At 43.4% G+C, this 12,161-nt stretch overlaps 1 protein-coding gene across 2 annotated transcripts in view; it reads right to left on the bottom strand.

Annotated features, from left to right (window-relative positions):
* ICA1 (islet cell autoantigen 1) overlaps positions 1-12,161 on the bottom strand; it is a 126,053-nt gene that overhangs the window by 9,355 nt on the left and 104,537 nt on the right. For both annotated transcript variants that reach the window (XM_082846763.1, XM_082846764.1), the window contains one exon: positions 3,255-3,524. In XM_082846763.1, the coding sequence (XP_082702889.1) occupies positions 3,255-3,524 (270 nt within the window). The remainder of the gene's footprint in view (positions 1-3,254; positions 3,525-12,161) is intronic.

The raw sequence follows: 12,161 nt of genomic DNA, 5'->3' as shown, positions 1-12,161 counted from the left end.
AGCGCATGCCATAGGGAGAGCTGGTTCTTATTATTTTACCACGATAAAGGGCAAAGTCACAGAAGCAAACAGTTTTAGACCACAGCATCTCTGAAGTAGGGGTTAACCCAGGGATAAGAAGATGACATTTGTGGAAAAGTGAAAAGCTCCTTCAGATGACTTGGGTCTCTCCTGATAGATTATTTAGTGAGTCTAATACCTCGTATTACAGATGAGAAGGCAAAGGCCCAGAGAATGAGTAGCCTGACCAATTGCTGCAAAGTGAGTGCAGGGAAGGGAGTTTACAGAAATGAAACCCAGGCTCTGAACTCCCTACCACTGTTTGCCTTGCTGAGCCAATATGCCAATGAGCCTTCCTACTCCACGTTTAGTTTGACTACTTACTTATATCGGTGGTTTATTTGATTTAGTTTTTGAGATGATCTGGATAATCAGGGGAAGTAGTTTCAATATGAGGTGTCAAAAGTTTAATAATTATTTAGATTCTTTTGCAATTCATGTGTACAGATGGATTTTCTAGACCATGGATGCAATGGAAAAAAATCTAGAGCCAACATCCACCTTTTGCTCTTTTTTTAGGAGGTTGGAGGGAGTCCTGACAAAAGCACAGAATATGGTTAGAACTGGATTACATGATCAATCATCAAAGCAGGGAGCCCACTCTTTATCTGTACACATGTTTTGAAGGTTTTCTGAATCAGAGGGCATCACTGGGGCAGAATTGTTGGGGCTGCCTGCTGGTAACCTGTAGGTATATAGAAGCTGAATGGGCTTCCTCTTTAAAACACTGAAGTTCACTTTTCTTTCTGTCATTTTGAGTTCCATAGACATTCAATTTATGGCTGTTGGCATGCAAAGGAAACAGGATAACTCAGAGGTTACAAAAATAACTCCTTTAACATTGATCTTGGTAGAACCCCAGCAGAGGAAAGGAAACTTTTAGCAGCCAGAATGGTCCCTTTATGGTAAATCAGATCATGTCCATCCTCGGTCCAAGATGCTGTGATGGTTCCGAGTTCTTCCAAAGGCTATGAGGCCCTATGTGGCCCTACCCGTCTCCTCTCCAACTGCCTCCCTCTCTCACTCCAGCCCCGGTGCTTCTCCTGCAGACCCTCGACCATACCTGATCTACCCTGCTGTTCCCCCAACACTATCTCTGGCTCTACTTTTTCCTTTTCTCCAAATCGTTGGTCACTTTCTAAGCTACAATGTAATTTTATTATGTTTACTGTTCATTATCTCCTCTTCATTAGAATGTGAGTTCCAGGAAGGCAGAAGCCTTGTCTGTTTTGTTCTCAGGTGAATCACCAGTGCCTGGTGCCCAGAGGACTCAATAAATATTTGTTGGACAAATGAGAAACTTGCTAAAGTGCTACTGGGGTGGTAACCTCCACTGAGACTCTTGTTTGCCTGAGAAATAAATGGCCTCCCTTTGAAGTACCTCTTTCTCTTTCCATAGCGCGAGCTTGCATCTCTCTTGCCGTCAGATCACCTCCCTCCCTCCTTAGACCCAAGTGTGGTCGTGTGCCTTTCTCCTGGCCATGGGGCAAGGCTGAAGTGCAAAGCCCACAGCCACCACACTTGTCCTAGCTCTCAGGCGGAGTTCTGGGGACAGCGCCCTGGGCCTGAGCTGGGATCTTCTTGCTCTACCTGCTCAGGAAGAGGGCATGTGGCTCTGACTTCTCAGTGTCAGCCTGGGGCGCTCACAATAGAGTGACACTTGGCCACACCAGCGAGGGAGAAGCACTGCCACCACTGCTCCTGGGCAGCAGCAGGGGCCCTGGTATCTCCAAAGCTGGGGGGCGCCAGGGGGATTCATCCTCCAGCACATCTGGAGAGTCTCCAGCAGCCCCCAGCTCTGAGCTGTGGATCCCACTCCGGCCCCTGACTCTCCCACGCCTTGTTAGTGCCTCTGCCACAGGTGGGTGGTGATGAAACCCAGTCTTTGTCAGCCTTGCTCATCTGAGGTCCCAGCAAAAGAGGTGGTGAAACCCAGGGGTGAAAGTCGGGGCAGAGATGTAGTTTTGGATTGCAGTTATCCCTCCTATCTCTAACTCCATTACTGAGAATAAATGAGATGGCTACAAAATAGGACTCAATAAGGACGATGAAAGGAATCATGTATTTCATAAAAAAGAGTGAAGACTTTTCTTTTGGTCTTGCCTACCAACTCTTGTCATGTCCGTGACCTCATCTCCAAAGACCTGAGGTGTTTTTTTGTTTTGTTTAATTTAATAGCCCATAATTACTTAATCATTCCAGCTCTGCCACTTGTTCTCAGCTTTAAGAGCCAGATAAACACGTTGTTTATTAAAGGAGATAGCCTAAATTCATGGAAAAACCAAAACAATTTGAGAATTTCTTAACAGTGATTCCTGTCTTACAATTAAAGCATGAAAGGAGGAAAAAAAGTGTTGAACTACTAAAATGGTTTCCTTCTCAAGGTTTGTTTAGAAACTCAAACTTCAAAATTTAAATTTCAACCTGAGTGTTAGTTTTTGCACTCGAAATCAATGTGCTCCCCACGTAAGCAATTCTTAACCAGTATGTGGGCTGCCGGTGAGCCTCGGAGTGCCTTAAACCCTTACCAATGCTGCCGATCACTTTTGATCAGTGTGAAAACTCTACTTCTGCCGTGGTCGGGCTTCAGGGGACTGTTGGGCCATGTGTTTCAGGCAGAACAGGAACAGCTGAGCTGAGGGCATACTCAGGGTACTGGTAAGCCCGGATGGAGAGGAAAAAAAGCACCCAGAAAGCTCCGTGTCTACGGGAACGTGGAGAATGTTGCCTCATGAGTATGTGGGAGAACTCAGCTAGGGTGAGTGCCAGGAAGAGATAGCAAAGTCAACAAGCCACAACCGTGAAGGCAATCTGATCCCTCAAGTGTGCCATGAAAAAGTCTAAAATCAAAGTAAGACAGTAAGACTGAGAACCACCCCTCTAGCCTTTGATTAATAGGAAATGTTAACAGGAGGAGAAAATTATGAGAAGAAATAGATTTTAAACCCTAATACATATCTTAAAGCTGGAACGTGATTCTGAAATTTGAGCTAAAGAGTCACTGAATATAAAAGGAAAATTTAAAAACAAACAAACAAAAACGACACCGGCTATATTTTATCTTATAAAACACCAGTTTTATAAGATAAAACCCAGAAAACATTAAAAAAAGATAAGGAAAAATAGGCCACTGGATTTCAAAAAACAAAAAATGAACCAACAAAAAAACCCATTTCAATCCCTGTGGCACATACCTTCCAGTGAGGCCTGTAAGTCTTTCATATTTTGATCTAGAAGCTGTGAAGGAAGGAATCCTGAGCCTGTCTGGAGCTTGGGGTCTGGCTCTCCTGGGGCCGCAGTGGGTGCTGGCTCCTTCACCCGACTGTCTCCAAACACAGCAGCCCACTCTTTGCTGAACTCGCCCTCTTCCAGGGAGGAAGCGTTGAAGATTTCACTCAACAGCAGCAGGTCATCTTTGTCAGCACCTTCAGGTTCCAGGGTCCCTGCCATTGGGCCCAGGCAAGCTGATCAAAGCAACAGAACACGAAACATATCACCACCAAGGGCCCAGGCCCTAGGGAATAAATGTAGTGGGGGTTGGGATGGGACAGACCAGGTGATGGCTAGATTTTTTAAAAAGTTAATCAAAATATAAATTAATTCCCTTACAGCCTATCAAGAAATTTTGGAATTAAATTTCTAGTCCCACTGAAACCAAGCAATACCCTGTGAGGACTTCCTGGGGACAGCCCCACCACCCATGTCCCCTGCCTCTTGTTCGTATAAAAGCTTTAGTCTCCTAGGCCTTCCCAGAGTTCGAAAGAGCAAATTTAAGCAGAGAAGTAAAAAAACAAAAACAAAAAAGGAACACAGTCAAACAAGACAAAATAATAATAGCTGAGCCATAAAACAAAGTCAAAGACCTTTAGTTTCTCCTCAAGGGTTATAGATAATATCCTGAGCCATATCCTTGAGTTGTTTTACAGATACTAAAACCCCCACCCAGTGGAGGAAGTTAACTGCATGCTGACCACCAGCATGTAGACAGGCTGGAACCAGAAGGTTGATGACTGAGATTCCTGTAACATCACCTTGTTACCTTACCATCAACCAATCAGAGAAGTGTATGAGTTGATCAGACACCCTGCAAGCCACACCCCTAAGCTTGCCTTGAAAACCCTTTCACTAAAAGCCATCGTGGAGTTCTGGTCTTTTGAGCATGAGCTGCCCGTCCTCCTTGCTTGGCTCTACAATAAATGCTGTACTCTCCTTCACCACAACCTGGTGTCAGTAAATTGGCTTTGCTGCTAGTTGGGCAAGTGGATCCTTGTTTAGTTCTCACTCATTCTCTTTCCTTCAAAGCAAGTCCAGTTTCTGAGCCATTAGAATTGCATTGAAATAGTTTCCACAAAATTCTAGAGTGTTGGTTTCTCCTTAATATAAAAGCACATTTACCATCAATACATTGCTCAGACATGAAACAAAGCCAGGATTGAAGGCATGTTGGAGATCTTAGTTCCTTGTTTGTATAGCCTCCCAAATCTTCTCATACAAGCCCCAAATTCACAACCAACACACCATGTGGCAGCCTGCCCTGCCAACCAGGATGAGAAGGGGAGCCTCACCATTCCCAGACTGACCCAGGGAGATGGGAGCAGAGGTATCAGGAAGTCTAACAATGACGAAGAAAGACATCCTTGCTTCCTGTCTCATTTGCGGCACCCCAAGTACATAAAACAAAGGAAAAGTGGGTCTGGTTTGCCTGAGGGCAGCGGTGAAAGAATGACAGGAAAACAGGGCAAATCACACACAGAACCACTAGAGAATGAGCTTCACAGACCAAAGACACAGTTGGAGTGAGCACTGGACCAAAGGAGGAGCCCCTGGACCTTCCTTTACTTGCTGTGTGACTTTGGCAAGACCCTTAACCCCTCTGGGCCTCTGTTATATCATCTATAAAATCTTATTAATAATGCCCACTTGAATATCATCAGGAAGATCAAAAGAAATACAACTGAAACCTCATTGCCAGAAGGAAGACTTTTGAGATTCATTCTTAGAATATGAACAATGACAAACTACTAAATAGTGAGTACAAGTAGAATGGGGGCATTACTATCACAAATCCTATAACCTTTCATTGAGTTTTCTACATATTTTGAAAACCAAGAATTGATGATTTTTTTAAACTCTGGCTTTGTTATGGTGTCTAACTGCCACTTGGAAACTACAAACATTTTTGTTGTTAAGTCATGAAGAGAGGGAACAATCATGATTTACATTTTCTCTGAGCTAGATGGTAATGCTGACACTGTCATATTAAGTGAGGTGAACAGGTTTCCCTCAAATATATGAGATAATTTTTAAAAAGGCTTCACATGAATTAGATAAAGCTCTTATATCTCTGTCGGCTTTACTGGATCTATTTTCAACTATACTTTATAGAAAGATCTATGATAGAGGGGATTTTGGATGTGCTGTGCAGACTGGCTATCCATCAGGGGGGGAGGGGTCCAGGCATGCTCCTATCACTGTGGTTTAAAAATAGTGGCGAAATACCACCTTAATTGGACAGCTGTCTAATTTAAGCATTCTTCTTGTTTGTGTTATCACAGAGGTTTGCACTAAGATATAGCCTGTAGGTGTGGTGGTGAGAAGATTGGGAAAATGGCATTTTACTAAACAAGCTTCTGAGACAGTTCTGTAGTGACAGAGTAGTGCAGGAACCACTTAGGCCTGTGCGTGGTAGGGAAGGCAGGGCAGGAGAGGTGAGGCAGCTCACCGCTGTGAACAAAGGAAGGAACCTCAGCTGTGACAGGGTGTGTCCATCAACATGCATTTGGGTGTCCTTCCTCCCTCCCCCTCAGTCTCTCTCAGCATCACCCTTTTTACATCTATTAACTTCACAAATCTCTGTACTTCCTACTTTCAGTTGGGTCCTGAGTGCCCAAATCTTTTCTCATGGTTTACTTTCTGGCCTGACTGAAACCAGATGATTGCTGAACCAAACTCCTTTTATTGGAAACAATTCAAGTCGATGTACAGACCCTAGAGAAACAGATGACTTTAAAGGAACATTGAAAATTATGTGCATTCCTCCCAAAGTCACTTTACAGCTCTCCACTGAGTCAAAGCCTGGGGGAGCCTTCGTTGCTTTGATCTAGATGTCAATCCAGGGAAAATCACAACCAACATTAGCAACTACAAATAATAAACCTTGAGAGCCTTTCAAAAATAACCACAGACGGGAAGAGCTCTTTCTGTTTACTGTTTAGGTTTCGTGCGATGGTATTTAGAGTAGACCTCTTTGGGTTTTGCTAACTTAGCATCCCTTTCTTCCTCCTCTTTAGTTTCCCTTCGGGGAGACACCTTCTCCTCTGATCCTGGTGAGATACCACTTAAGATGCCTCACCACCTCATCCCAGGTGGATGTGTGACCTAGGCTGGCCAGAGTCTTTCATTTCTCAGTGCATGGTGACTGGCTCAGGGATGGGCTTCCCTGAGTTTGGAATATGGAAGCTGGAAGGAAAAGGGGCTCTCTTCTTTGGGATTCTAAGTTCTAAAGATGCAGAACTGAAGCTCCCAGTGATGATGGAGCCAAAAAGGGAGGGAAGAGTCAGAAACAGAATCCTGACCACACTGTTTAAGCCCTTGGATACAGCCTTGCTTAAAGTCAATCCACCTAAGTTACATGGACCAATATCCATGCATTCTTTTATTCTCTTTTAATTTTAAAGCTAAACTATTTAGAGAAGGATTTCTATTACTTCCAACCAAATGATTCCCAACTAATAATCTATCCTATCCAACTCAGATTTAGTGACTGAAATAAGAAAAGGACCCACGGGGAGGATGATACTGTCCAGAGCTAGTTCTGAATTGAGATTTAGTCTAAGGTCTACCATTGAATGTGGTCTGTTACTTAGTGTCCTGGTTATTTAACAGTTAAAGCAGGCTGCACTGTGGATATTTTCTCTTTTAAGAAAACTTGTTAGCTGAAAGCAATGACACTGACACTGACTTGAACCTGAAAACAGGGAAACCTCCTAATTATTGCCCTGATAGTTAAGATGCTTGAAATTACTGTACATAACTTGTAAGAAGATCACAAGTGAAAAAGGACAGGTTTAGGTCTGTAACCAGACAAGTCAAGACTTGAAAAATAACACTAGTCAGTTGGCTCTTAAGAATCATGCTATCATTTTTCTCTGGAAATAATTCAACTCAACTGTGAGAATATGAGGACACACAGAGATACGATAAGCTCTTTGAGAGAAGCCTGGTGAGAGTTACAACTGGAGTCACAGCCTCCACCGTGTAGATGAGCAAGCGTTGCTCCTGGGTTACGGAGCCCCACCCTGCCTTTGTCTTAAAGAATGAACAAAGAGATTGCAGGGGCCAAATCCACAGATACTCCTTCCAGCCCCCTTCATGCCCTTGCTGGCTCTCAAGTCTCCATGTTTACTTTCCTATCAGTAACCCAACCGCAGATACTACTACAAAAATAAAGGGCAACACACGTGACATACTCAAATTCTCACTGCTTGGCTTCCAGCTCTACGACCCTTCATGCACTCCCTCATCCTTTGCAAGATTAGCCCTCCCTATGCTCTCCCCATGCTTGTGGGAGCCTGCTCTGCTCCCAGTATTATTCCAGCATCAGCATCTGTAATTGTTCATTCTCCAAGGCTTCCTCTCCCTGACCTCAGGTGTGTGCACAGCCAACAATGTCAATCTTCACTTGATGGTGCTGTCTCTCCCCACACACCCCCTGTCAACTCACTGTCCTAGTTTCTTTCTTCTACAGCCACACACTCTACTTTGTCACCACTCTTTTTGGGGCTGTCTGTAATCAAGTTCCTGCCCCCACCTACACTGAAGTGGGCCCTCTCGAAGGTTAACAGAGAGATCCTCATGGCAGATTCCAAGCCCCTTTTCTCAGGCTTTGACCTCTGTAGCACTTTGCACTAATGCCCGCTCTGGAAATGCTGTCATCTCCTGTGAGTCCCCATCAAGTGGCTCTCTTGGATGTCCTCCTATCTCCTTGATAATACTTTCCCTGCTGCCTCTTCCTATTCTGGTTGCCCTTAAGATTTCTTCCTAAGCCAACATCTCTCTCTTCCCTACATTCTCTACATAGAAGATCTCATTTGTTCTCATGGTTCCAGCGTTGCTTGGGAGCATTCTCAAATCTCCATCTCCAACTCCAACTTCTTTCTTGAACTTGGATGACAAATTCCTACCTGGGGGCCCTTAGGGGTTTGCCCATTGGCGAACCTGCTGGCGCTCCATAAAAGGCACCCTCCTGTTGTATACCTCTGCTTAATTCAGCTGTGAGGTTATGACTCCCTTCCTCAAAAAACTTCAATGGCCCCCTCTGACTCCTGAGTGAAGTAACACTCCTTATGGTGGGTTCAGGACCACTACAGTCAAGCTTTAAGGCAGCTCTTTCAGCAGCTAGCCGACACTGCCTTCGGGGAAGCCTACGATTCAGCAAAACTCCTCCGACTGCCATTCCTCAAACATGCTTTCCTGCCTTCCTGTCTGGGAACCTGCTGTTTTCTACCAATGAGATGCCCAAAGAGAAGAGTCATACTCAACTGAAAGGGATCGTATAAATCATCTCCTCTAACTCATTTTACAGATGAGGAAAAATACACCCAGGCTAGGTGACCTCAAGGTCATATACTTTATTAGTTATAAATTATCTGGCTGGAGACCCATGGTCAAATTGTTTTTTCAGTGCACCACACTGCTTTCACTTCAGAGCCTATTAAGGATCTCATATATAAACAAATATTTAAGTTTTGTAAAGTTTGTAGGGTTTCTAAGGTCATATGGCTCCACTGGTAGCTAGGCAAAGCTCACAGCTGCAGGCACCATGGCAGAATGGTCGAAATGACAGAACCACTTAGCACGTTTACCCTGCCCTGCCCTGCCCAAGGATTCAAAAATAAAAACCCTATGCCTCTGGGAAAACATTCCCTAGGAATAATGATTCTGACCCAGTGAGTTTTCATTGAGTGAAAACTGACCTTCAGAGGAAGCTCTCAAGTTCAGACTGAGTGTGGGTGACAGAAACCTAATGTAGGAGCCAGGTGACAGCCCACTCGGGTGATATTTTTGAAATCATACTGAGGTTCATGACCTCAGCAGAAATTAGGAACACAGAAGATGGAAACATAACTACACAGACCCAAAATGAGAGCACAGGAAAACAAGTAGATAAATGTCACAGAAGTTCCCTTCATCTGTGTGTGAAACAGGAAGACACTCTGGTTTGCTCCCTGGTCCCCACTCTCAACATTATGACTAATTGTAAAGGCCACACGCTTGAAACACACATGAAAAACCCCAAACACCAACACTATCCTCACACTTGGGTAGGAAACCACCTTACGAAGCTGTCTAACAAGAAAAATAGTCTTCATTATAAAAGGCTCTGGTAACAAATTGTACTTGATTGGAATTCAAGAATACTGCTTCTAAAAACTCCCTTCTCGTGAAAAAAGACATGGATAGTAATAGCAGATGGAGGAAAACCCACCCTGCCCACTCTCTGGGACACACACACACACACACACACACACACTAGACAAAAAACAAAACAAACAACCCCTCCCCCATCAGAGAAAAAAACCCCCAACAATGCTAGACCCAGAGTAGGCACTCAAAAAATACTTTTTGGGGCTTCCCTGGTGGCGCAGTGGTTGAGAGTCCACCTGCCAATGCAGGGGACACGGGTTCGTGCCCCGGTCCGGGAAGATCCCACATGCCACGGAGCGGCTGGGCCCGTGAGCCATGGCCGCTGAGCCTGTGCGTCTGGAGCCTGTGCTCCGCAACGGGAAAAAGCCACAGCGGTGAGAGGCCCACGTATCACAAAAACAAAACAAAACAAAAAAAATACTTTTTATGAGCCTGCTCCTCCACTGTAGCATTAGAGCTTAACAAGCAAGCAGTATTACCGGAAAACTTGATACCTGGAGCAGGGGTAAAGCTACATAGAACACTACAGACTATAAGGTGATTAAATAAGAACAGTATTTGGTTTTAAGGTACATCATTATCTCATGAAAGGAACCAAGCCAGCAGTTTTCTCCCTAGGAGACTGAGGGAGACAAGGAGAAGGGAAAGTTTATGAGAAAAGATAATGAGCTTAGTGTTTGACACATGGCTGTGAGGAAGCAATGGGACCCCTAGTTAGCTACATATATATATATATATAGGTAAGTACAGGAGACAGTTCTGAATGACTGGGCAGGACCTGGGTGCAGGGACAGAAATGCATATTACTGCTCCAGGCTAAAGCTTCTCACCCACACATATGGGAGCTAGTGAGTGAGTGTCTCAGTCATTTGCTATTGGCCAGAATTTAGAATCGCAAATCTGGAGATAGAAACCAAGGAAGCAGCCAAAGACAAACATTTTCGTTGTAATATGAACAATTAAACCATTTTAAAATTGGTCCAGTTAGTCCTGTCCTAGAGAGGGATATTTTGGATAAGGCCGAGTTAGGAGATTTAGGTGAGCTGAATTCATGTAACTCTCTTCTGCTTTATCCCACCACTTTCTGTTCAGTTATCTGAGAGTTATTTTTCTTGGCCCAACTTTGAGGAACACAAGACTTCACATGTTATAACTTGTGAATTGAGACTAAGGACTGTCACATGTGGTCACAAGGTGATTTCAGAGCCACTTTCAAGTATCTCAAAATGTCACTCAGTTTCTTTTTCATTTAAAATGTTTGTATAAACTGGCCAAATACTGGTTTTCCATTACCTTATCTATTTAGTAGGAGAAAACACATTTCATTATGACACTGAGTCGGAGTGATTTTCTGGGCCACGGCTCCTGAAGAATTGTGTCCTTGCTGTAGACAGAAGCGGTCTGCTCTCTGATAACACTGTACCAGGGCTTAGCCATGACTTGTCCAACAGAATCACCACTGGGAGTGAACCAGCCTCCAAGCAGCAGGGTGCTAGAGCTTACAGCTCCCCCAGTCCTATAAAGTCAGCCATCCCTGGATTAAGCTCTTTTTATTTCTTGATTGTTTAATGTCTTACATATTATAATCAGTATTTTAATTCAGGATTTGGGCCTTCTGGCAGTTTTCCGAAGGGCACACATTTGGAAGTCAACTAATTAAGAGTATTCTTTTCTTCCATCACCGCAAGTTCTCTGTACACCGAGAGAATATTTTTATACTCGTGGCCATGTTAATTTTTAAGCTGATGCTACCCCTGGGGCTGCGGACGCATAAGAGGCAGATAGAGGGAAAGCACGGCTGGTGACTCAAGGGGGGCTTTGTGGGTTGGCAGAGATAAAGGGAAAGGAGAAATTATGTGACACTGCATTTAACCAAGAAAATTTGTAAATCAATTTTTCTGCCTGAGAACAAGTACACATTTTGAGGAAGAGCACATTCATCTCTTTATCTTCAGAATTAAGTTGAGTGCTCAAAAAAAAAAAAAGTATATGAGCCACAATTCTAGGAAACAAAGATTGTAACTACAAACCAATGAGGTGTTTTAAATAAGGAGAAAGATATCAATCTTATTCCAACATATCTTGGCACATGTGTTAGAAGAAGCTCATGAAAGTAAGCCTGTATCTTGGGCAGTTAGCATTTCTGACTTAATTCTGTGAAGAAAGGCATGGCTACTGGGTTAGTGTTGTACCACTATAACCAAGTTTAAAAAGTCAAAAACCAAAACCAAGAAACTTTTTTTGGAAGAAGCAGGGAAACACGAGACTATAGACTCAAATGTGCTTGTGTCTGTGTAAAGAAACACTGGAGGGATGCACTAAGGGATGGGAATGTTGAAATAGAGAGGAGAGTGGGCAGCAGCAATGGGAGTGAGAGGTTTGCTTTTGTTTTTTTTACTGTATACGTTTATATCATTTTGATTTTTGCACCAATGTGAATATACCACCTACTCAAAAATTATGTTTATTAAAATAATGAAATTAAATAGGAGATAATAAAAGCAAAGAGCAAACTATATAAACAAGAGGTTGGGAATAGGATAAATCATATTCCTATCAAAATAAATTGAAGCTGATGTATAATTATAAATAATCTGTTAAATGTTAAGACTTGCTAAAACTAGGTGGTGGGTACCTATTACTTGTTACATTATTATCCTTATCTCACCTTTGTA

Source organism: Leucopleurus acutus (genome assembly GCF_964270905.1).
Source record: "Leucopleurus acutus genome assembly, chromosome: 9".
Lineage (NCBI taxonomy): Eukaryota > Metazoa > Chordata > Mammalia > Artiodactyla > Delphinidae > Leucopleurus > Leucopleurus acutus.
Note: the sequence above shows the minus strand (reverse complement) of the source record. Positions and strands in the feature narration are given on the sequence as shown.